We start from the raw sequence: 27,014 nt of genomic DNA on the forward strand, positions 1-27,014 counted from the left end.
AGTCCATCTCTACTTCCAGGCACTGGTTCTTGCTGAGTTTCCCTCTGTGATTCTCCTCTGGTAAGCCATTACACCTCGTATTTGCCCCTGTGTCTCTCCAATCTTGGGGAGCAGGATTTTGACCTTTTTTCCTCTCCTACTCTCCCTCCTTCCTCTTCTAGAATAACTGATAAATTTTCAGTCCGTTCACTTTTCAGCTTGTTACGCCTTCCAAAACCCTACCTGTGGAAACCGGTACAGCCAATTTTCAAATACAAAAATCCAGCTACTTTTACAGCTTTGAATCTCCCGCAGGCTGACTAGAATGGATTTATTGTGATGGTGATGTTGGTGCCTCTACAGTTGTCATGGTTGTGGGTGTGGTTCTCATTGAGTCTATACTGTACACGAATTCTATAGTAGCAATAAAGTTAACCACTTTTTAAATTTTTAAGATCTACATTGTTAGCAACATTCAAATATACAGAATTGTTTTACTATAGTCACCACGATATATACTACACTCCATGACTTATTTATTTTATAACTGTTAGTTTGTACTTTACCCCCTTTTATGAACCCTCTTTACCCATTTTGCCCACCCCTCTCCCCAGCCCCCATCCCATACTTAGCAATCACCAATCTTTCCTTGTATCTATGAGTTTAAGATATTTTTAAAATCATTTTTTCCCTTATTCCACATAGAAATATCATATAGTATATATCTTTCCATGTTTGACTATCTCAGCTAGTATAATGTCCTCCGAGTCCACCCATGTTCTCACAATGGCAAGTTTTCCTTCTTTTTCTTATGACTCAATAATATTCTAGTGTATGTATATCACATTTTATTTATCCATTTATCTGAACACAAAGTGTTTCCGTACTGTGGCTATAGTAAATAATGGTGTAATGAACATGTAGGGGCACATGTTTTAAGTTGCGTTTTTCTTTTCTTTAGATAAATACCCAGAAGTGGAATTGCAGATGATATGGTAGTTCCATTCATAATTTTTAGAGGAACATCCATACTGTTTTCCATCATGGTTGCCCTAACATACATTCCTATAGTAATGCATAAAGTTTCTATTTTCTCCACAGTATCATCAACAATTGTTATTTCTTGATTTTTCATTTTTTCCCCCTTGGTTTTGGTAATAGCCATTCTAGCAGGAGTGATAGCTCTGCCCGTTCTTTAATCAGAATGGTGTTTTGACTTGTTTCTTTAGGGTTGCTGTGGAGTTGTGTGAGTTCTTTATAATAAAGAGTTATAAAGTATAAAGAACTTATACAACTAATTACTAAAAAAGTCCAATTCCTCTGCATGTGGCTGTCCAATTTTCCCAACACCATTTGTTGAAGAGATTGTCTTTTTTTCCATTGGACATTCTTTCCTGTTTTGTAGATTAGTTGACCACAGAGTTGAGGGTCCATTTCTGGGTTCTTTATTCTGTTCCACTGATCCATGTGACTCTTTTTGTGCCACTACCATACTGTGTTGATGATTACAGTTTTGTAATATAGCTTGAAATCAGGCATTGTGATGTCCCCAGCACTGGTTTTCTTTTTCAACATTCCTTTGGCTACTCAGGGTCTTTTCTGGTTCCATACAAATTTTAGGATTATTTGTTCCAACTCTGTGAAGTGAGTTGAGGGTATTTTGATCGGGATTGCATTGGATGTATAGATTGCTCTAGGTAGCATAAACATTTTAGCAATGTTTGTTCTTCTAATCCATGAGCATGGAACATTGTTATTTTACTTTGTGTCTTCCTTGATTTCTTTCATGAATGTTATAGTTTTCAGAGTACAGATCCTTTACCTCTTTGGTCTATTCTTAGGTATCTTATGGTTTTGGGTGCAATTGTAGATGGGATCAACTCCTTCATTTTCTTTCTTCTTTTTCATTGTTAATGTATGTAATTGCAACTGATTTCTGTGCATTGATTTTATATCCTGCCACCCTGCTAAATTCCTATATGACTTCTTGGAATTCCTATATGACTTCTAGGAATTTGGGAATGGAGTCTTTTTGGTTCTTCCACACAGAGTGTCATGTCATTTGGGAAGAGTGAAAATTTGACTTCTTCTTTGCTAATACAATTGGCCTTTTATTTCTTTTTGTTGGCAGGTTGCTTGGGCTAGGACTTCTACTACTGCATTGAACAACACTGGTGAGTGGACATCCCTGTCGTGTTCCTGACCTTAAGGGAAAGCTCTCAATTTTTCCCTGTTGAGGATGATATTCATTATGGTCTTGCCATAAATGGCTTTTTTTTGATATTGTGGTATGTTACTTCTATCCCCACACTGTGAAGAGTTTTAATCAAAAAGGATGCTATGCTTTGTCAAATGATTTTTCTGAATCTATTGAGAGGATAATATGGTTCTTGTCTTTATTGTATTATTTTTAAAGGTTTTATTTATTTATTTTCATGTGAGACACACACACAGAGAGACAGAGGCAGAGATAAGCAGAGGGAGCAGCAGGTTCCCTGTGGGGAGCCTGATACGGGACTCCCTCTCAGGATCCCGGAGTCAGGACCTGAGCCAAAGGCAGACACTCAGCCACTGAGTCACCTAGGTGCCCCTTGTCTTTCTTTTATTAATGGTTATGGGTGTGGTTCTTGTTGAGTATTTTATTAATTGGTGTCTTGCTTTTATTAATTGGTGTATCACATTGATTGTTATGTAGATGTGAACCTTCCATGCATCCCAGGAATAAATCCCACTTGTTCTCGGTGAATATACCTTTTAATGTACTGTTGGATCCCACTGGCTTGTATATGGGTGAGAATTTTGACATCCGTGTTCATCAGGGATATTGGTTTGTACTTCTCCTTTTTGATGGGGTCTTTGGCTTTGGGATTAAGGTAATGCTGTCCTCATAGAGAGAGTTTGGAAGTTTTCCATGTATTTCATTTTTTTGAAACAGCTTCTGTAGGACAGGTATTATTTCTTCTTTAAATGTTGTTAGAATTCCCCTCAGAATCCACCCAGCCCTGGACTCTTGTTTCTTGGGAAGTTTTTGATGACTGCCTCAATGTCTTTGCTGGTTATGGGTCTGTTCAGCTTATCTCTTTCTCCTGTTTCTGTTTTGGTAATTGATACATATCTTGATTGCATTCATTTCTTCCAGATTTCCTAATTTGTTGGCATTTCATTGCTCATAATATGTTCTTATAATTGTTTCCCGGTTGTGAGCTTCTTGTGGGATAGACCCTTTAATTATGATATAGTATCTTTTCTCAGTGCTTATAGCAGTCTCTGGTTTAAAAATCTAATTTGTTGAATATGAGGATTGCTACCCGAGCTTTCTTTTTTTTTTTTTTTTTCCGAGCTTTCTTTTGATGTCCACGGCATGCTCTATGGTTTCCCACCTCCTCACCTTCAATGTGGAGGTGGTTTTGTGTCTAAAACAAGTCTCCTGCAGACAGTCTCTCAATGAGTCTTTCTTTTTTGTCCAAACTGATACCATCTTCTTTTGATTGGGGCAGGTAGCCCATTTACCTTCAGAGTAACTATAGAGAGATATGAATTTAGTGCCATTGTATTACCTATAAAGTCTTGGTTTCAAAAGAGGAACCATGTCTGTTCCTTTCTGGTCTATGTTACTTTGGGGCTGTCTCTTCACTTAAAGGATCCCCTTCAATATTTCTTGCAGGGCTGTTTTAGAGGTCACAAATTCTTTGAGTTCCTGTCTGTCCTGGAAGCTTTTTATCTCTCCTTCTATCATGAATGACATCCTAGCTGGATAAAATATTCTTGGCTGCATGTTTTCTCATTTAGCATCCTGAATATATAATGCCAGTCCTTTCTGGCCTGTAGTCATCAGGACAGTATGGTACTGGCACAGAAACAGTCACATAAATCAATGGAACGGAATAGTGAACGCAGAAATGGACTCTCAACGCTATGGTCAACTGATCTTCAACAAAGCAGGAAGATATATCCAATGGAAAAAGGACAACCTCTTCAACAAATGGTTTTGGGAAAATTGGACAGCCACATGAAGAAGAATGATACTGGACCATATCCTCACACCATACTTACAAATAGACTCAAAATGGATGAAGGACCAAATGTGAGGTGGGAATCCATCAAAATCCTAGAGGAGAACACAGGCAGCAACCTCTGTGACCTCAGCCACTTCAACTTCTTACTAGACATGTCTCTAAAGGCAAGGGAAACAGGCAAAAATGAACTATTGGGAGTTCATGAGTTCATCAAGACAAAAGGCTTTTGCACAGCAAAGGAAACAGCCGACAGAAGCAAAAGACAACTGACAGAATGGGAGAAGATATTTGCAAATGTCTTATCAGACAAAAGGCTAGTATCCAAAATCTTTAAAGAACTCATCAAACTCAACAGCCAAAGAGCAAATAATCCAATCAAGAAATGGACAGAAGATATGAGCAGACGTTTCTCCAAAGAAGATATACAAGTGATCAACCAGACACATGGAAACAATATCCACATCACTTAGCATGAGGGAAATATGAATCAAATCCACAATGAGTTACCATGTCACACCATTCAGAGAGGCTAAAACTAACAAGCCAGGAAACGACAAATGTTGGTGAGGATATGGAGAGATGGGGGCCCTTTTGCACTGTTTTTTGGGAATAAAGCTGGTGCAGCCACTCTGGAAAACAGTGTGGACATTCCTTGAAAAGTTAACAATAGAGCTCCTCTACGACCTAGAATTGCACTACTGGGTATTTACCCCAAAGATACAGATACAGTGAAATGACGAGACACCTGCACCCCAATGTTCATAGCAGCAATGTCCACAATAGCCAAACTATGGAAAGAGCCTAAATATCCTTGGACGGATGAATGGATAAAGAAGATGTAGGGTCTGTATATAATGGAAAACTATTCAGACATCAAAAAGGAAATCTTTCCATTTGCAGTGATGTGGAGGGAATTATGTAGAGGACATTATGCTAAGGGAAGTAACTCAATCGGAGAAAGACAATTATCATATGGACTCTACTCCTATGTGGAATTTAAGCAACAAAACAGAGGATCATAGGGGAAGAGAGGAAAAAATAAAACAGTACAAAACCAGAGACGGAGATGAAACCTGAGACTCTTAACCACAGGAACCTGAGGGTTGCTGGAGGGTGGGGTTTGGTTGAAGGAGTAACTGGGTGATGGACTTTATGGAGGGCAATGATGTAATGAGCAGTGAGTATTATATGAGAGTGATGAATCACTGACAATAATTCTGAATCTAATATACATTATATGTTAATTCTGAATTTAAATAAAAATTAATTTAAAAAATAGAATAAATATTCTCCAACTATTTAAAAGAAAAACTGAGGGGATGTAATGTAAAAGAATGGAAATACATGTTACGAGGGAGAGTTTACCAGCTTGCCATAAAATTGTGTTTCCAAACAAGATTGTTTTCAACTTACCCTGATTTCCTGGTATAATATCATGAATAAGGTCATAAAATTAAGGGCCAAATAGACAAATTACTATTTATTTATCTTTAGAGAGAGAAAGAGAGCGGGGGTGGGGAGGAGCAAAGGGAGGAGAGAATCTTAAGCAGGCTCCATGCTTGGCGCAGAGTGCAATGGGGATTGGTCTCAGGACCCTAACATCTTGACCTGAGGCAATGTCAAGAGTCCCATGATTAAGCAACAGAGCCACCCAGGCACCCCCATTTTATTTTATTTTAAACATTTTACTACTTTTAAAATTCTAGTATAATAACATACAGTTTACATATCATGTATTAGTTTAAGGGTACATGTGGTGAATCGATAATTCATTACTCATCATGATAAGAACCTATTTACCATCCCCCCACCCACCTCCCCTCTGGCAACCACCACTTTGTCCTCTATGTTTTAGAGTACATTTTTACTTTGTGCATTTTTTCTTCGTTTTCTTTGATTAGTAAATTACAAAATCCGTGAAATTGTATAGTATTTATCCTTCTCTGACTTCTTTCATTTAGCATTATGCCCACTATATCCATCCACGTTGTTGTAAATGGCAAGATTTCATTCTTTTTTATGGCTGACTCTAGTCCACTGTATATATACTGCATCTTCTATCTCCATTAATCTTCCAGTGGACACTTGGGTTGCCTCCATATTTGGCTATTGTAATTAATGCTGCAATAAATATAGGGGTGCATTTATCTTTTTAATGAATATCTCATATCCCTTTAGTAAATACCGAGTAGTAGAATTACTGGGTCACGTGGCAGTTATATTTCCAATATTTTAAGGAACCTCTATACTGTCTTCCACAGGGGCTGTAGCAATTTGCATTCCTACCAACAGTACATGAGTTTTCCTTTTTCACCACAATCTGATTAACATTTGCTGTGTTTTGTGTTTTTGACTTTAGCCATTGCAACAGGTGTGAAATGATATCTCAATGTGGTTTTGACTGTATTTCTTTGGGGAGTAACTATGTTGGGCATATTTTGGCGTTTCTGTGGCCACGTGTATGTCTTCTTTGGAGAAATGTCTTTTCATATCTCCTGCCCATTTTTGAATGGGATTCTGTACTTTTTGGTGTTGAATCGTACAATTTCTTTATATATTTTGGATACAAACCCTCTACTGGATATATCATTTGCAAATATTTCCTCCATTCAGTAGGTTATCTTTTAGTTTTGCAGATTGTTTCCCTTACTGTGCATAAGATTTTTCTTTTGATAAAGGTCTAATAGTCAATTTTGCCTTTGTTTCCCATACCTCCTGCCCAGAGTTCTCCAGACCCAGAGTTTTTATTCCCTCCCAAGAGTTAAAAAGGAAGAATGCAGAATAAAGACATCTGAGAGGCAGCGTGTTCCTAAGCAGAGTCCACATGCCTAGAAGCGATGTGGCACAGGGTAGGTATGTCCTAGAGCCGAAGCTTTTGGGGACCGCGGTTGGAGTCACTCAAGGCACATTCGGGGCTTCTTTTCCTTTTTCTTTTTTTAAGATTTTATTTATTTATTCATGAGAGAGACACACAGAGAGAGGTAGAGACATAGGCAGAGGGAGAAGCAGGCTCCATGCAGGGAGCCCGATGCAGGGCTCAATGCGGGGGTCAATGGGGGGCTCTATGCAGGGCTAGATCCCGGGATTTCAGGATCACGCCGTGGGCGGAAGGGAAGCGCTCAACCGCTGAGCAACCCAGGCATCCCACGGGGCTACTTCCTGCCAGCCTGGGGTCTCTGCTTACCACCTACAGCCCCGTGATGCAGTCCAACCAACCGGGTTCTCAGCTCGCCCTGTGGGCGGGGAGATTGGCAGCCGGGGGCTCTGAACACCGCAGCTATGGCCACGCTTCGTTCGTGCTGGGATACTGTGTATAGACTGAGGGTTGTGCACTGCGTGCTCAGACTCCGAGATCCTGGCAACAGTGAGAAGCTTCTTTCTAGCACTCTACACGTTGAGGGCAGCAAGTGGGGACCGCAGACTTTCTAGGCAAAATTGGGAGTGAAAGGATCAGGGGTCGGGTCCTAAATTCCTCTATTTGGGGTGTCCTGGAGAGAGGGTCCAATGCTGCATAATTGCCGTTTAGGGAAGATACTTAAAATTGAGAGCTAGTGTAAGTATGATGAGAGCAGATCATCATCATGCTCTTGTCTGTGGATGCAACCCCATGAAAAGCTCAGATAATTTTCAAGGTTTGTCTGTCTCAGAGTGATCCACACAGATATTTAAAATGTGCTAAGATGTAGCACAAAGTAGGTGTGTCCTGTGAAATGCAAAAACTCCACTGGGGACTGAAGAGAGGGGTGCGCGGTTGGACGGATCCCGTTCGCCGGACCCGGGCGGTATTTCGGCTCTGCCTGGGAGAACCACCTAACTGCGCTCCCGGCCAGCGCGGCACAGCTCCGCGAGGCGGCCTCCCGCCCACCGTGCCTGCCGGAGCTCACTTGCCGCCGCGGCCACGGTTGCCGCCTGGGGCGTCCGTGTAGAGGCTGCGCTCGTGGGCTGCGCTCAGACCCAGAGATCCTGGGAACAGCAGCGAGCTTTTTCTCGGGACTCTAAGTCCTGTGGGCAGCACGTCAGGACTCTTGATCTTTTGCCTGAAATTAGCACAGCGTATTCAGTTCTGACAACGTTCTTGCGGTCACTTCCATCTCTTGCTTCCCATTAACTCTGCCCCTCTGTGAGTGATTCCAGCTGCCGGAATCAGACACCCTGCTTTTGCCCAGAATTATTGCTGCTGCTGCTGCTGCTACAGGTTGTTAACCCCCAAGCTTCACTGAGGGGGGATCAGGGTCAGACTTGGGGAGCCAGGATTCCCTGCCTCCGGAATCTTGCCCTAGAAGACTGAACTGCTGGGGATGGAGGGGGGCGCACTTCAAAACCCAGCAGAAATGAACCATGACATCAAACTGCCCTCAACTTCCTGTTCATATTAAGGCTGTTTTTCCTTGGTTCCCCCCACCCCCTATCCCTCTCCCTCCCTCCACCCCCATCAATGACCTTAATGCAAATACAAGTGGGATGGTCCTGCTGAGTGTTCTAGGTTATAGACGCAAATGGGTGACACAAACCATCAGGTACTGCGATCTGTCTCCTCATTGGTTGCTCAGAGCTCCTGGACCCCCGCCCAGACCCAGAGCGGCGGGAATAAGAGCAGCTGCTGGTGCTGGGAGGCAGCAGAGCCACTGCTCAGCTCAAGGGTCCCTGCCACATCCACGGTGCCATCGCCTGACATCGGACGCCAACACTGCCACAGCTGCCGCCGCCTGTGCTCCGAGCCACCGGCTGCCTAAAGACAGGTAATCCCGAGATTCCCGCTTAGTTGTGTGATTCTCTCTCCTTCTTCTCTCCCTCTTCTGCTTTTGTTTTTCTTGTGGCTGCTCTCCCTGCGTGTCTTAAAGTGTCTGTGCACTACTGTCTGGGTCTCCTCATCACAAAATCTCTGTTACTCTGCAGTTCATCCCAGGATCCTGCCCCAGGTAACACTGGACAATCTCATGGCCTATGGACGTTTGAACTGTAGGTTATGGCATCACTGTTCTCTTTCAGAGGCGTCATGGGATTCTGGAAGTTGTCCCCGTTTCTGGCCATTGGTCTCCTGGTCATGTATCAAGCAGGCATCCTACAGGCTGCACCATTCAGGTAAGAGAATTCTGCTGGGAATGCACTCCCATCTTACTCTTAACACCAAACAGTCTGTCTCTCTTGTGGTAAAAATTTAGCCCCCAGCTCTCAGGGGAAAATGGACATGGGACTCAGGCCCTTTCCACTAGGATTTGGGGTGACCACATCCTCAGAGGACTCACAAAAAGCAGGAAGCCTGGCTACTTATCCAGGAGAAGTGGCAGACAGAGACTCAGAACCTCCATTGTGGTTGTGCTTTGCTTGCTTTGTCTCTGTAGGTCTGCCTTGGAGAACCCACTGGAATCTGCTACGCTCACTGAGGACGAAATATGCATCCTACTGACTGCAGTGGTGAAGGACTATGTGCAGATGAAGGCTCGTGAGCTGCAGCAGGAGCAGGAGACTGAGGGCTCCAGGTGAGGCTCACCACCCTGTTCAGCTCAGGGCATCCCCTCCCTCCTGTCATGCCCAGGAAGGCATATCCCAAGAAAAAAGAGAGAACACAGCAGGACAGGAGGCCAGCACGCTGCCCCTGTTCACCTCAGCCTGGGGTCCAGCTGATCTCAGTCTCCACTGAAACTACAGGTCACACAGAGAGACTATGGTTAGAGCACACGTAAAAAGATGCCTTTCTGAAAGCAGTTGGGGAAGGTATGAAGTCCCCCACTCTGGAAATTGGGCTGGCAGTACTGGAGGTGCTTCCAGCATTGGAGGAGTTAGGACTGGTAAGTGTGAAGCCAGCAGATGGATCCCATATAGCTCAGGAAACTGTAGAAATTTGGTTTCTTGTAAACCTGCACATGGCCTCCTCTCCTACTTCATTACACATTTGCAAGGTGAAGCCAAAGGCCGTGCAGAGGGTGGGGTCAAGTAGAGCAGTGTCCAAAGTAGGTCTGGGGTCCTTAGATGTGTAGGATTTGTGGAGATGCACATGTTGTCCTAGGGCCAGACCCTTCCCCAACATTACCTCCCAGGGTCCCCTGAGCTTGGAGCATGCTCCAGCCCCTGACTTGGCCCTGGCACTGCCGGGTCACAGGTGTGTGATGCACATGCAGCTACTGCAAGGATCTCACTACACTGCATGAAGAACTGATGCATTGCAGCATGTGGAAAGTCAGAAAAGGCCACCTTTCCCCCACTACAGTCCTTCCCCAACTGCCCTGGCTCGGCAAACTCTAGGTTCTCCTAATGGAGGATATATGAGCTGCTTCCTGCCTGCCCCTACAGCTACCACTCAAAGTGGCCCTCCCTGGTCCAGCCTTCTGTGCAATAGCCACAGGGGGCAGACCTGGTGCTTGGTACCACTGGCATTTCTTTTCCCTGCAGCCCGGACTCCTTTGAGCTAAGCGGTGCAGTAATCTGAGTACCTGTGTGCTGGGCACATACACACAGGACCTCAACAAGTTTCACACGTTCCCTCAGACTGCAATTGGGGTCGGAGCACCTGGCAAGAAAAGGGTCCTGGCCAGGAGCTTGGAGAGAGACCACTGCCCTCACATTGGCATGATCCAGGATGCCTACTAATCCCCTCCCTCTGCTTTCTAATTTCTTTCTTCCTATATTATGATACGTGTGGTCCTCTCTGGTTGCTGGTATCAGTGGCTTTCTTTGTGGCAGTGGATGTCTGGACCCTCAGATGGGAGGAAAGCAAGATGTTCAGGCCAAAAGAGAATCACCCAGTAAGGGATGAGAAGTGGGGCTGGAGGTGGGGGACCCCTGTGACTCCCCCTGAGGAATCGCAGCCCTCTCTCAGTACTGCTTGTGAATGTGTTGGTCATTGGGGAATAAAAGAATATTTTTAAGAAGACATGAGTGGTGGTGGTTATTGCTATGGCCACACCACAGGATTCAGGGTTTCAGGGACCTGTGCTTAGGAGTAGCCTTAGCCCAGTGGTAGCTGGATCTGGGGCACAGTGCGCAGTCCCTGTGGCCAACCTCAAGTGGGGAAACAGGAGCAGTAAGGAGCAGGTAAGCACCTCTGGGACTCAAGGCTCTAAAGTCTCTTTGCCTGCCAGGTGAGTCTCGGGAATTTTTGTATTTCTAAGAAGGGATATTGGGTGCCTTTGAGTGGGGTGTCACTTCTAGACAATCCTTGTGTTGGGGTCAGTGTGGGGCCATAATTCTCTCTGTGTCATAAGCCTTGCTTGAATTTTAGTTTATTTATACAGGAATGATAGGCTGTTACAGCTCTGAGTTCTGTGCCCACTCACCCAGAGCCACTTTGGGGGGTGCTGACACCTCTGGGAATGTGTATGGGAGTGATCATGGCCTTTCCCCCAGCAGCCTATGTATTTCTGCAGTGATAGTTCTGTTTAGGGAAAATGTGAGGTTAACTGGTGCCTCTCAGAGCAATAATTTTACCATGACTATCCCAGGGGGTAGATAGGATCTCTCTTTGACAGCCTCTCACTGATGGGCCCCTTTCTTCCATCCTACAAATCAGCCTCACTGCCCAGAAGAGCTCCTGCAAGGATGGCCCCTGTGTGACCAACCGTCTGGAAGGCTGGCTGGCCAGAGCTGAGCGCATGGTGAAAAACACCTTCATGCCCACCGATGTGGACCCTGAAGCCTTCGGGCACCAGCACAAGGAGCTTGCAGCCTGAGCAGTGACATGACCCCAGGAAGAAGGTGATTGCCCTTGTACTGTCAGATGGGAGGATGGAAAGCTGGGAATTGCAGGGGTGCAGTCCACACTGTAACCCTCTGTGGGCCAACCGAGTAGAAAAACCCACAGGGAATATGCCCACTCCGGTGTCTGGGAAGAGAACAGGCAGTCCCAGGAGCTGAAACTCCTAGAATCTGGGTTCATTCCCCTCCAAGTTACCAGTATTTCCCTGTGACAGTGAGATCATCTGCCAGCAAAGACAGATCTGTAGATTTCAATGACTGTCCCCTGCAGTTACAAGTGATCATTCTATCCTTTGAAAGGTAATGACATCCTCTGGGTGTAAACACTATACTGTCAGGTACCCCTGATTCAGAGCATACTCTTGGGATCAAGAACTGAGTTTGCCTTCTATTAGCTGTATGCCCCCTGCCCAGATGCTGTATTCGAGTGAGTTCCCCTATCTGTGAATCAAGGGCAACAATAGTACCAATTGCTGGTATTGTTATGAACAGTCAACGAGATAACAGATGTCCATATTTTCACAATTAATAAGTTACTAAATTCTGGCTGTGATTTTTTTTTTTTTTTTTTTTTGCAGGTCACCATGAAGCGAACTCTACTTCTCTTAACTTCTAATGAAAACAACTTATAGAATGCAGAGCATGGAAGACACATACATATGCATGCTTACTATTAAAACATTGTGTCTTGTTTGAAATAAAGTAAAACTAAATAAAGAGAATAAAATCATTGCAATTGCCTGGTGTGAAATCTTTTTGTACTCGATTGTTTGATAAATACAACAGCCTGTCTCATTGGCTCATCTGGTAGCAAAGATGGCCCTGTCAGCCAACCTACAGATGTTGGCAATCCTGGGGAGGGGGATGTGGAAAGCTGCCCGGTGTGTGTCTGGGGGGGCCCATGATCCATGCCGTGCCTGCACGAAACTGTTTGAAGAAATGTTGTCACTGGTGAACTTCATCAAGATAAGAAAGGGTTTTCGATCTACTTAAAAGGAGTCCCTCCTGCTATTTGTGATGTTTTTCCTAGGAAAGCCTAAAGACCTGTGAAGGCTTTGTTGACCAGGGTGATCCATGAAGCAAATGCAACATGCTTGGGGTAGGATGGGTCCTCAGTGTCCTGTCCTTTTGGCTTTTAGGATAACACCCTTAATGGAATTAGAACTCTATACATCTGAAAGGCAATTCCCCTTTACCTTCAGAGTTCCCTGGTCCCCAGCAGAGTTCCCTGGTCCCCAGGTTATCTGTGTAATTCCCCTTGACTCAGGTTTGCCCTTATCCATCTCTCCCTTTCCTGCCCATAAGCACCCCTCCTCCACCCCATAGCCCACAGAGCCCTTTACAAACAATGGCTCAGAGTCTGAGATGCAGTCACAGACCAGCAGGCCTGGAAAGGTCATCAGGTGTCACCCAGTCCAACTTTTCTTATTCTCTGGGGTGCTGAGAAGAAAAGCATGGTGCTCAAAACGCTGCGATATGTGTAACAGAGACATTCCCACACCCAACGAGTACTCATCGAGTGGCTGCTATTTGGTGGACACTATTCTAGGCACCAGGACTACAGCAATGAACAGAAGGGACCAAACCTCCTGCATTCGAACTGGGGGAGATTAGGGGGACATGTGCTGTGACATCGGAGATGTACTGGATGTACTGGAAGGAGTCTGGGATGTCCGAGTTTAATGCCTGATCTGATGTAGGAATTTCCCAGACTCAGCATCCCTGGCATCTGCTGGGACTGTCAGTAACATGCTGCTGACTGCCTCCCAGGGTGACTGTGTGGCCAGGTTCACTGGTGGATGGTCAGTTAGGTGAGGTAGTTTACTTGGATAAGTCACCCCCTTCTACCCATCGATTCTAGTTATTTCCTCAGGAGCCCATAGAATTATGACCCTCGTCCCCATTCAGTCTATACTCCACACTGTCACCCACTGTTGCTATAAATCACCCAATTGTCTCCTTTATGCAGAAAGTACTCCATTGACTGCCCATTCCATGGAGTAGACACCTAGGGCACTGCAGTGACTTCTGAGGTCCACACCGGTCTTCCCTCCCCTCCTCTCACCACCACTGCCATGACCTGCCTGGTCTCATCTTCTACTTCCCTCTCATACTTCCCTGGCCTTCTTACTATTCTTCATCCCCCACCCTTTGGCACCAACCCCCTCATGTTTTTGCTCTCGCTGTGCCTGTTGCAAAATGCCCTCCACCCCATGACTCCATGTCCTATAGATCATACTGAAACGTCATCTATTCTAGCCATCCTTTCTAAATTGTACCTCATCTTTCCAATATACCCTAATCCTCTTCTCTGCCTTATGTTTTCTCTTTACCACTTATTACCTTCTATATATTAAGTAAAATATATTTTTAATGTTTATTTAATTAATGTTGGTACCCCATTCCATCAACAATGTAAGTTTTACATGGTCAGGGATTGGTTATTTTGTTAATTTCTGAATTCTCAATACACAGAACAGTATGACTGGCACAAGGTATCATCAAATATTTATTTATTGAGTGAATGAGAGAATGGAGTTATGTCTTCTCTTTTATGATCGTGGTCAACTCTCAGGTCCTCTCTCGGCCTGATTTTCTTCAGGACAAACTGTTCAAGGGCCTTCATCTTCAGCAATTCAGACACCTGGACAGTGAACCATCCAAATGTCTGGATGCTGCTGCAATGGCCACCAGTTATCAGTGACCCTGCATCCTGCCTGAAGACCTCCACCAGGCCTCATACTTTGTTTTCAGCACCCTTCTTGCCCTATAATGCTCCTCCTCCAGGTTCATCTGACCAGCGTTTCTTTCTCCCATGCTGTCAAGAAGGCAGACAGGCAACGTGCTCTCTAGGAGTGATGCATCAGACTAGGTAAGTAAGTTTAAATCAGGAGGGAAAATAACTGAGAAATCACTTTAGTCTGGGATCCAAGGTAACTTCACCAATACTGAAGCTAATACTGCATTGAATTCCCACCAGCACTCTGGATACTTCTCCAGAGCTGACTCTGAGCTCACAGATTAAGAGTACCACTAATGAACCTTCAAACCTCAACATATGGTATACTGGCTCAAAACCCTAAGAAGCTATGGAAGGAGTGGGTAAGGAATTAAAGTACAACGTGGACAGACAGAAGCCTTTTGTTTGACTGGAGCATCAGTTTTTACAACTCAAAATCCACATGGGCCTTTGTATCAGAACAATGTCTTTTGGTATAAGCCTCATGCCAAACACTCAGAGCTAGAGGATATATGCCTTAGCTGAATGAATTATCACTTGCAAGTCTTCACTATGTTATGGTAATTTACATATGCTTAGTCTTGCCATGGCTCCATGGTAGGTGGAATGGACATTTCCGTCTCTTGATTTGGGGTTTAGCCAAGGAACTTGCTTAGGCTGATGGGATTTGGTAGATGTGGTATAATCTGAGGCTTGAAATGTGTTTATGTGGTTAGGTTTTGTGCTCTTGTTATACTGCCATTACCCAAAAAAATACAGGCTTAGGTGTCTTTTGACCTTTTTGCCTGGATCCCAAAATGTGGTCTGGATCCCTGCCCTGCAGTCTAGACCCACATGCGGCCAACATTACAGGAGACTATCCTCAACCCCTACTACATGCCCATGACCAAGGAACGTTAAGTATTTGCTCTTGTTAGCCACATAATATTTATGTAATATTGCCATGGCAAAAGCTAACTGGTACATGTGATTTGGGAATGCTATAAAGTGAATGTGTCCCCCGTAATCCATATGTTGAAGCTCTCACCCCCAATTTGACTGTATTTGGAGATAGGGCGTTTAGGGAGCAGTTAAGAGTAATTGAGGTTGTAAGGATAGGATCCCAATCTGATATGACTGCTGTCCTTATGAAAACACAGAGAGATATCAGACATCTCTCTTTCCCTCTCCATGTACACACAGAGAAGGTGCCTAGGGGGGACACAGTGAGTGGATGGCCATTTGTAAGACAGGAAGTGAGACTTCACCACATAGTAATGGGGATGGGACTTTGATCTTACATTTCTAGCATCCAGACTGAGAGAAAATACTTTTCTGTTGTTAAGTCATCCAGTCTGTTCCATTCTGTAATGATTGCCAGAGTCAACTTATACAGGGGTCATTAGTTGGTGGAATTATTTTTGGTATCACAGCTTGTTTTCCTTCTTATTGAGATTTTGGACTTCAAGTCAATTTGCTCATTGTCCAAATTAGCAATTTTACTCATTTCTTTTTATGAGCTCGTTTTCATGTTGTCTCCTTAAAATCATCTGAAAGAATGTTCATGTTCTTTTGGTTCCAGTCTCCTGCTTCTGAAATTCATATACCTTATCTATCTATCTGTTGATAATCTATACCTTAGATAAATTAATTGTGGTTTATTTATATAATGGATATTTACAATGCACTATAGAACAGTGAATATAAACATATGTATCAACCTGAATAAGTCTCACATAGAATGCTGAGTGCAAAATAAAGTTAAGTTGCAAAGGACACATACGGATTGTACCATTTATAGTGAATTTAAAACATGCATAACATTATTGTATATAACTTATGTGTATATACATATGTAGTAAAATATGTCTAGGAGAATAAATACCATATTTTAAAAAGTTATTAACTTTGAGAGGGTGGGAAGATGTCATGAGGAAGGGTATAAAGGAAGCACCTGCCATGGTTTTGTTTCCTTAGGCCTTGTTCTCTAAACCTGGTAGTGGTGTATATGGATGATCATGATACTCATGTTTAGGAAAAATAAATATCATGAGTATGAGTCTTTTATGTAAGGCAATTACCATAAAACTTAAAAGGAATGCATAAATTTTTAATAGTGTAACAGAATCTGTTCTGTTCAATAGAAAGCATGAAAAGTCCCCTGAAATAAAGTGAATGCACAATTTGAGAAAAGATGGCAGATATAAATATTCGTGTAGCTTTAAAGTAATTGTAAAATTTTAAAGTCACAAAATAAAAGACCAACATCTATTAACCTGCATTTTCTTTTAGGGATCTAGCAATGTTGTTTTCTACAAAAGAAACACTTAGAACATAAGGATTCGGAATTGTTTAGAATAAATGGGTAGGAAAAGATATATAAGACAGATATGAAACAAGTAGTTGAGTTTCAAAACATATGATCAAAATAGAATTCAGGGGTAAAAACCTTATGGAAAAGGAAAGGTATCATCTGGTGGGAAAAGGAACAAAGTAACAAGAAGATATATTGATAATAGACATACATGCACCCAACCACCCAACCTCAAATTATGTGAAACAAATAACTGCAGAACTGCAGGTGAAACATGTGTACCAAGAATTCTTGTTATGGACTTAATATAACCTTCTCAATAAGCCATTGGTTTTTCAAATCACTTCCAAAATGCATGGTTCAAAGTTGGCTCCATGAATATTGCCTGACAATGTGATGGATTTCAGAAAAAATAGTGTTAGCATCCACAAAGAGGCAATAGACTTTATTAATAATAAGATCATGTTTACCTTTCACAAAACCATTTATTAATTAAGCAATAATTCCCACATTGATTTGGAACATACCTTTATCACATGTTATTTTTTTCTAGTCTTTCTTGTATCTTGTATTAGTGTCTATGCACCAGTAATAGTTTACTGGGGCTAAAGTATCTTATATTTCTCTTTCTCAACTTGCTTTTCACAATTTTTACACATTTTTTCTTCCAGAAGAAAATTAGAATAATTCTCAATTTTTAAAAAAAATCCTGTTTGGATTTTGGTGCACACTGGCTTTTCCAGGTAGACAAATGTATCATTCATAAATAATAATACATTTTATTTCATATTTTTGTTCTTTCTGTATCATGTAGAACTTTTTGACAATGTTGGTGATAATAGGCATCTTTGATTTTTTTTTTTTTTTTTAATGATAGTCACACAGAGAGAGAGAGAGAGAGGCAGAGACATAGGCAGAGGGAGAAGCAGGCTCCATGCACCGGGAGCCCGAGGTGGGATTTGATCCCGGGTCTCCAGGATCGCACCCTGGGCCAAAGGCAGGCGCTAAACCGCTGCGCCACCCAGGGATCCCAATAGGTATCTTTGATGATAAAATCTATGGATTTCAGATTTTTTTAAAATTTTTATTTATTTATGATAGTCACACACAGAGAGAGAGAGAGAGAGGGGGGCAGAGACATAGGCCGAGGGAGAAGCAGGCTCCATGCACTGGGAGCCCGACATGGGATTCGATCCCGGGTCTCCAGGATCGTGCCCTGGGCCAAAGGCAGGCACCAAACCGCTGCGCCACCCAGGGATCCCAAAATCTATGGATTTCAAATGGAGTTTCTTTCTTTTTTTTTTCTTAAGATTTTATTTATTTGACAGAGAAAGAGAGAGAGCACACAAGCAGGGGAAGTGGCAGAGGGAGAGGGAGAAGCAGGCTCCCGGTGGAACAGGGAGCCAGATACAGTACTCAATCCCAGGACCCTGGAATCATGACCTGAGCCAAACTCACTTAACCGAATGAGCCACCCACTCACTCCCTTGAGTTGAATTATTAAATCAAATAGCTTATATTCTTTTTTTCTTGGTTACTTATATTTAACTACTTCTATCCTGATCCAAGTATCATGCTTTACCTGGATTATTACAACCTCCCGCCTGATCTCCTGGTTTCTATCCTTTTTGCTATATAGGCAATTCTGTAGTGATCCTTGTAAAACATAAGTCATGTCTATCCTTACCTCAAAACCTTTCACAGGCTTCCCAACCACTCAGAATAAAAGTTAAAGTCTATGGTAGCCTAAAAGATACTACATGATCTGACCCCACATCATTCCTCTGATCTTGCTTTCTGCTAATTAACCCACTACTTGCTCCACTACCAGCTTTCCTGGGGTCTTAGCACTTACTAGTTTTTTATTTTGCCTAGAATCCTGTCCCCTCAATGGCTGTATGACTGTCTCAGGCCTTTCCTTCAGAACTGTGCTGAAATGTCACTTTCTTTCTTTCTTTTTTTTTTTTTTTTTAAGGTTTTTTATTTATTTATGCATGAGAGACACACAGACAGAGAGGCAGAGACACAGGCAGGGGGAGAAGCAGGCTCCATGCAGGAAGCCAGATGCAGGATCCGATCCAGGGACTCCAGGATCACGCCCTGGACTGAAGGCAGAAGCTAAACCACTGAGCCATCCAGGGATCCCAAAATGTCACTTTCTCAGGGAAGGCTTCCTTGACCACTATATACAAAATGGCATTCTCTCTTTGATCATTCTTTGTCCACTTTATTCAGCTTTATTCTCTCTCTCTTTTTAAAGATTTTATTTATTTATTTGAGAGAGAGCGTGAGCGCTTGAGCAATGGGGAGGGGCAGAGGAAGAAGCAGACTCCTCGCTGAGCAGGGAGCCCAATATGGGACTTGATCTCAGGACCCCAGGACCATGATCTGAGTCAAAGGTAGATGCCAAACTGACTAAACCACACAGGTGCCCTATTCAGCTTTATTCTTATTTATAGAACTTACCCCTATCTGAAATATTATACATATGTTATTTTGTTTTCTGTGTTCATCTTTAACTATATAACATGAGGTGTAAAGATCTCATTTTTAAGAGAGTCTACAATGTTTATTTTGATTTTCACTTTGACTCAAAAGTTGTTCAGAAGACTATTCTTAAATTTAAAATAGCTTTTGGCCTCAACCAGTACAAAAAGATTGAGATCAAACCATGCATATTTTCAGACCACAATGCTATGAAACTTGAAGTAAACCACAAGAAAAAATTTGAAAAGACCACAAATACATGGAGGTTAAAGAACATCTTACTAAAGAATGAATGGGCTAACTAGGAAATTAAAGAAGAAATAAAAAAATAGATGAAAGAAAAGAAAATGAAAACACGACAGTCCAAAACTTTTGGGATGCAAGGGCAGTCATTAGAGCAAAGCATATAGCAATATTTGAGGCCTTCCTCAAGAAGTAACACAAGTCTCAGATAACCTCATCTTACACCTAAATGAGCTGGAAAAAGGGCAGAAAAGTAAAGCCTAAAAACAGCAGAAGGGAAATAATTAATATTAGAGCAGAAATAAATGATATAGAAATTTTAAAAAACCAGTAGAACAGATGAACGAAACTAGGAGCTGGTTCTTCGAAAGAATTTTAAAATATCAATAACCCCCTAGCTAGACTTATCAAAAAGAAAAGAGAAAGGACCCAAATAAATAAATCACAAATGAAAGAAGAGAGATCACAACCAAAACCACAGAAATACAAACAATTGTAAAAGAATAGTATGAGCAAATATGTCAACAAATTAGGCAATCTGGAAGAAATGGATAAATTCCTAGAAACATATAAACTACCAAAACTGAAACAGGAAAAATGGAAAACCTAACAAACCCATAGCCAGCAAAGAAATCAAGTCAGTAATCAAAAATCTCCCAACAAACTAGAGTCCAGGGTTGGATGGCTTCCCAGGGGAATTCTACCAAACATTTAAAGAAGAATTAATACCCATTCTTCTGAAGCTGTTTCAAAAAATAGAAATGGAAGGAAAATTTCCAAACTCATTCTATGAGGCCCGCATTACCTTGATCCCAAAATCAGATAAAAACCCCACTAAAAAAGGAGAAATATAGACCCTGAGGAACATGGATGCAAAAATTCTCACCTAGATACAAGCTAATCGAATCTAACAGTACATTAAAAGTATCACTTACCATGATCAAATGGGATTTATTCCTGGGTTCCAGGTGTGGTTCAATATCCACAAATCAATGTGATACATCACATTAATAAAAGAAAGGATAAGAACTATATGATCTGGGACGCCTGTGTTGCTCAGTGGTTGAATGTCTGCCTTCAGCTCAGGGCATGATCCTGGGGTCCTGAGATGGAGTCCCACATTGGGCTCCCTGCACGGAGCCTGCTTCTTCCTCTGCCTAAGTCTCTGCCTCTCTCTCTGTGTGTCTCTCATAAACAAACAAATAAAATCTTAAAAAAAAAGAACCATATAATCCTCTCAATAGATGCAGAAAAAGCATTTGACAAAATATAGCATCCTTTCTTGATAAAAACCCTCAAGAAAGTAGGAAAAGAAGGAATATACCTCAACATCATAAAGGTCATATATGAAAGACCCACAGCTAATATCATCCTCAAAAGAGAAAAACTGAGAGCTTTTCCCCTAAGATCAGGAACACCATAGGGATGTCTACTCTTACCCCTGTTGTTCACATAGTACTGGAGGTCCTAGCCTCAGCAATCACACAACTAAAAGAAATAAAAGGCATCCAAATCAGCAAAGAAGAAGTCAAACTTTCACAGACATGATACTCTATGTAGAAAACCTGAAAGACTCCACCAAAAAATTGCTAGATTGATGCATAATTTAGCAAAGTCACGGATATGAAAGACTCCACCAAAAAATTGCTAGACTGATGCATGAATTCAGCAAAATCGCAAGATATAAAATCAATACCCAGAAATCTGCTGCATTTCTATACACCAATAATGAAGCAGCAGAAAAAGAAATCAAGGAATCAATCCCATTTACAATTGCACCAAAAACGGTAAGATACCTAGGAATAAACCCAACCAAAGAGGTTAAAGTTCTGTATATTGAAAATTACAGAACAGTTATGAAAAAAATTGAGGAAAACAAAGAAGTGGAAAAACATTCCATGCTCATGGATTGGATGAACAAATATTGTTAAAATGTCTATACTACCCAAAGCAATCTACACATTCAATGCAATCCTCCTCAAAATAACACCACCAATTTTCACAGAGATAGAACAAACAATTCTAAAATTTGTACGGAATCAGAAAAGTTCCTGAGATATCACAATCCCAGACTTCAAGCTGTATTACAAAGCTGTAATCATCAACATGGTATGGTACTGTCACAAAAATAGACACAGGTCAATAGAACAGAATATAGAACCCAGAAATGGACCCTCAACTCCATGGTCAACTAATCTTCAGCAAAGCAGGAAATAATATCCAGTGGAAAAGACAGTCTCTTCAGTAAATGGTGTTGGGAAAAACTGCACAGCAACATGTAGAAGAATGAAACTGGATCACTTTCTTACACCATACACAGAAATTCAAAGTATAAAAGACTTAAGTGTAAAACAGAAACCATCAAAATTCTAGAGGAGAACACAGACAGCAACTTCTTACTAGACATGTCTCTGGAGGGAAGGGAAACAAACGCAAAAATGAGCTACAAGGATCTTATCAAGATAAAAAAACTTCTGCATAGGGAAGGAAACAATAAGACTAAAAGGCTTAGTCCAATGGAATGGGAGAAGATATTTGCAAATGGCATATTGAATAAAGGACTAGTATCCAAAATCTATAAAGAATTTATCAAAATAAACACCCCAAAATAGGTAATCCAGTTAAGAAGTGGGCAGAAGATATAAACAGACATTTCTCCAAAGAAGACATACAAATAGCTAACAGACACATGAAAAAATGCTCTACATCAGTAGGCATCAGGGAAATACAAATCATAACCACAATGAACTACCACTTCACACCTGTCAGAATGGCTAAAATTAACAACTCAGGAAACAGCAGATGTTGGTGAGGATGTGGAGAAAGGGGGGGGGCACTTTTGCACTGTTGGTGGGAATGTAACCTGGAGCCGCCACTCTGGAAAACAGTATGGAGGTTGCTCAAGAAGTTAAAAATAGAGCTACCCTATGGCCCAACAATTGTACTTCTAGGTACTTACTCAAATGATACAAAAATGCTGATTGGAAGGGGCACATGCACCCTGATGTCTATAGCTGCACTATCAACAATAGTCAAATTATGGAAAGAGCCCACATGTCCATTGACTGACAAAATGGATAAAGAAACCCCTACCCAACACAATCATTGACCTGATTTCTATCATTGTAGATTCATTTTCCCAGAGATAGATGGTTTATATTCTCTTGTCTCTAAGATCTTCCACTTGGCATATTGACTGTGAGATTTATTTATATTGTTACATGTATCAGTATATAATTATCTGGGGAGAGGGAGGATTAACTAGTATTTCATTGTGTACCACAATTTGTTGGATGGACACACACACACATGAATTGTTTCCTGATTTGGCTATTATAAATGACACTCTTAATGAACATTCATGTACCAGTCTTTTTGTGAAAAGCTGAATTCATTACTCTTTTTTAAAAGATTTTATTTATTTATTTGAGAGAGTGAGAGAGAGATAGATCATTTGTTGGGGAAGGACAGAGGGAGAGGGAGAAGCAGATCCCCTGCTGAGCAGGGAGCCTGACATGGGGCTTGATTCCCAGGACCCTGAGATCATGACTGAAGGCAGACACTTAACCAATTGAGCCACCCAGGTGCCCCTGACTTCATTATTCTTAGATAAATGACTGGAAATGTATGGTAAATATGTGTATAAATAAACTAATTTTTTTCTTTTTTTAAAATTTATTCATTCAGAGAGAGAGAGGCAGAGACAAAGGCAGAGGGAGAAGCAGGCTCCATGCAGGAAGCCCGACATGGGACTCAATCCCGGGTCTCCAGGATCATACTCCAGGCTGCAGGCGGCGCCAAACCGCTGCACCACTGGGGCTGCCCTAAATAATTTTAAAATGGCTCTGCCATTTCACACTATAGCAGAAAGTATATTGTGATCATTTAACTTGCCCCCACACATCCTTGCCAATGCTTAGTATTTTCAGTCTTTTAAAATTTAGTGATTCTTATTACTTTGTAACTATATTTTATTGTGGGTTTTAGTTTTTGTTTCCCTAATGACTACTTACAACTGAGTATTTCCCCATGTGTTTATTGGCCATTTATCTCGTTTTGTGTAATTTGTGGTCAAATACTTTGTCCATTTTTTACTGAGCACTTGTCTTCTTTTTGAGTTGTAGGTGTTTTTTTTTTTTTTTTTTTTGTTTTAATTCATCAGAGACACACAGAGAGAGGCAGACACATAGGCAGAGGGAGAAGCAGGCTTCCTACAGGGAGTTTGATGCGGAACTCGATCCCAGGATCCCAGGATCATGAGTTGAGCCAAAGGCAGATTCACAACCACTAAGCCACCCTCTAATTCTCTTGAATTAGAGATCTGTTATACTGTGGACAATATTCCTGTTTCCTTCTTGGGCACGATATCACTCACTTTCATGTTTCTCTCCCTCTTGAATTGCCTCCTCCTTGAGAAGCCGGATGCCATGTCATGAGGCCACTAAAGCAGGTAATGGAGGAGTTGGTGTCTTTGTCTAATAGCCAGCCAGGAATTAAGTCTGTTAACAACCAAATGAGGGAGTTTAGGAAGATGTTTCTAGCCCTGTTTGAGTCTGCATATGATTCTAGACCCAGGTGAGAGCTGGACTGCAGACCCCAACGTATAAAATCATATATTTGTATCTTTCTATTCATATATCTAGATAGAGACCCTCCGCCTAAACCACCCAGCTGAAACTCTCTCGGCATACTCTCAGAACCTGTATGAGGAAATAAATATTTGTTCTTCTGAGCTAAGTTTTGAAAGAGTTTGCTACATAGCTACAGATAACTAATATCCATCTTAACCATAATAACTCTGGCTCAACCCCTAAATCTGGAAAGCACACATTCAGTGGAGTTGGATGGATGTGCAGAACTGATTTCAAGTTGGAAGCCAGTTCCCAGAAGAGACACCCTATTAGATTATTTTTTCTCCTGGTTCCCAAACCCAGATCAGATTAGGTGCAATGGCATAAACCGCTTCTACTTCGAACAAAATCAAGTCCTTCTGTTCTTTACTACCGAATGCTTTTTGCCAGTAGTCTCTCTCTGTTAAGTCCATGTATACCAACCCACATGCTTGCATCTCCTCTCTAACTCCCCAAGTGGTCTCCTAGCTTATTTTTGAAATTTTGATATCATCATCTTCTGAGGTAACTCATTTTATCCTTGGATCACTCTCAGAAAATTCCTCTAATAGTGAGCGGAATTCACTTGCTCTGCTCTCCTGGTTCACTTGGTTCTCAACAGATTCATCCTTGGGTACATTCTCCAGGGAGAATTGGCTGTATTGAGAACACACGTCTCAGCAAGGACCATTTAGTAATTCTTGGGATTTAAAGCAAATGATAATTTCCTTACTACAAAGTTCCTAGTTTGACTTGACCTGACTCTCTAACAGCCATCTTATTACTTGGATCTATCCTAGACAAATAACTATTCATTCTCAAGGATGTCTCTGGACACCCCCCCGCCCCCCAAAAAAAAGAATGTCTCTGGAGTAGGGGCTAAGTCTCTTCAATTATTTGGATCCTCAGATATTTATCCTCTTGGTGAAACTTTTCTGGATATTCTTGTAGCAGCCACTGCATGTAAGAGATGGGTAGAGCTAACAAAGCTAACAAAGGGTTGTCATCTCTGACAGGGCCCTGAGCCAAGCACTATAAATCTGGGCTTCATCTCTCTTACTCAGGCTTGCCAGCACAATGATAAGATTAATTGTTTCCATAAAGAAGGATAGTTTTGATACTTCCTGGAGATCTGGCTCAACTGTAGATCTAAGAAGATTGTGTAGTTTTCTTCTTTCCATAAAGACAGTCGACAATCTGCCAGGTCCTGTACCAAACTCTTAATATAGTCCACAAAGTTACATATGATATGGTACCTGACTATTGTTCCAGCCTCATTTCTCGCTATGCTCTCCTTCTTATTCTGAGTTCTAGTTCCTTTGGCATTTTTTTCATTTGTCAGAATCCATATGTTCTTTCAATCACTTTGCCTATTCCACTGTTCTCATCTCCCCTTATTCTCTATTTCCAATTAAGTCCTACTCATCTTCAGACCTTAGCTGAGCATTGCTTCTCGAGGAGGCCTTCTCAGACTACTACTCTGAGTCTATGTTATACTTCTTTCTTACTTGATTTTAAATAGTGGTCATATCTTTCTTTTAGCTCACTACTTGTTTTAGTTTATGTATTTATTAGTGTGATTATTTTATTAATGTCTACTCTCCATTAGATTTAAAGTTCCATTCACACAGGGACTGCATCCATTTTGCTCATCATTATGACACTTAATACAGAATCAAGTTACTAGGTGCTTGATAGGTATTTGAAGCATGAAGGAAGGGGGCAGTTAGAACCCAGCATGATAAATGGTATCTTTGCAGAGGCACAGGAAACCGTATTCTATCTTAATCCAGGTAGAAAAGCTTTCCTGGATAAGTGTATCATTTCAAATATATTTATGTGCATTTAAAAAATATTTATGTGTCTTGATTTCATATAATTGACTTGTGCTTTGTGGGGACAGGGAAGCTCCAAATCTGTAGGGCAGAATGACAGGCTGGAAACTCTCAGACAGGGGTTGATGCATCTTCATGAACTTTTCTTGTTTGTGTATTTGAATATATGATCTATACATATGTTGTATATAAACTGCACTTTGCTAACAGATGTATTTAATTATTCTATAATATTTTTATACAACCAAAACAATAATACTTTTTCTAGTTTTATTGAGATATAATTGACATACAGCACTGTATAAGATTAGGTATATAGTACAATGATTTGACTTACCTGTACTGTGAAATGATTACCATAAAAAGTTTAGTTAACACCCACTATTTCATATATATACAAAATAAAAAAATGAAAAAAAATTTCCTTATGGTTACACTTTGGGTTTATTCTCTTAACTTTTATATATACCACACAGCAGTGTTAACTATAGTCATGCTGTACATTTGTAGTACTTATTTATCTCAGGAAGTCTCTAACTTTTTTTTTTTTTATTGGTGTTCAATTTACTAACATACAGAATAACCCCCAGTGCCCGTCACCCATTCACTCCCACCCCCCGCCCTCCTCCCCTTCCAACACCCCTAGTTCGTTTCCCAGAGTTAGCAGTCTTTACGTTCTGTCTCCCTTTCTGATATTTCCCACACATTTCTTCCCCCTTCCCTTATATTCCCTTTCACTATTATTTATATTCCCCAAAGGAATGAGAACATATAATGTTTGTCCTTCTCCGACTGGCTTACTTCACTCAGCATAATACCCTCCAGTTCCATCCACGTTGAAGCAAATGGTGGGTATTTGTCATTTCTAATAGCTGAGTAATATTCCATTGTATACATAAACCACATCTTCTTTATCCATTCATCTTTCGTTGGACACCGAGGCTCCTTCCACAGTTTGGCTATCGTGGCCATTGCTGCTATAAACATCGGGGTGCAGGTGTCCCGGCGTTTCACTGCATCTGTATCTTTGGGGTAAATCCCCAGCAGTGCAATTGCTGGGTCGTAGGGCAGGTATATTTTTAACTGTTTGAGGAACCTCCACACAGTTTTCCAGAGTGG

The 27,014-nt window shown here is 41.6% G+C and overlaps 1 protein-coding gene across 2 annotated transcripts in view; it reads left to right on the forward strand.

Annotated features, from left to right (window-relative positions):
• The first annotated feature begins 8,318 nt into the window (after window positions 1–8,318).
• Window positions 8,319–27,014, forward strand: part of CALCB (calcitonin related polypeptide beta) — a 243,126-nt gene continuing 224,430 nt past the window's right edge. Inside the window, exons 1-5 of one of the 2 annotated variants that reach the window (XM_025459575.3) lie at window positions 8,319–8,734; window positions 8,985–9,077; window positions 9,338–9,475; window positions 11,503–11,687; window positions 12,266–12,423. In XM_025459575.3, the coding sequence (XP_025315360.1) occupies window positions 8,334–8,734; window positions 8,985–9,077; window positions 9,338–9,475; window positions 11,503–11,662 (792 nt within the window). In that variant the 5' untranslated portion in view covers window positions 8,319–8,333 and the 3' untranslated portion in view covers window positions 11,663–11,687; window positions 12,266–12,423. Of the gene's footprint in view, window positions 8,735–8,984; window positions 9,078–9,337; window positions 9,476–11,502; window positions 11,688–12,265; window positions 12,424–27,014 lie in introns of those variants that run through there. The other variant, XM_049098825.1, reaches the window with a different exon arrangement.

Source organism: Canis lupus, chromosome 21 (genome assembly GCF_003254725.2).
Source record: "Canis lupus dingo isolate Sandy chromosome 21, ASM325472v2, whole genome shotgun sequence".
NCBI classification, from domain to species: Eukaryota; Metazoa; Chordata; class Mammalia; order Carnivora; family Canidae; genus Canis; species Canis lupus.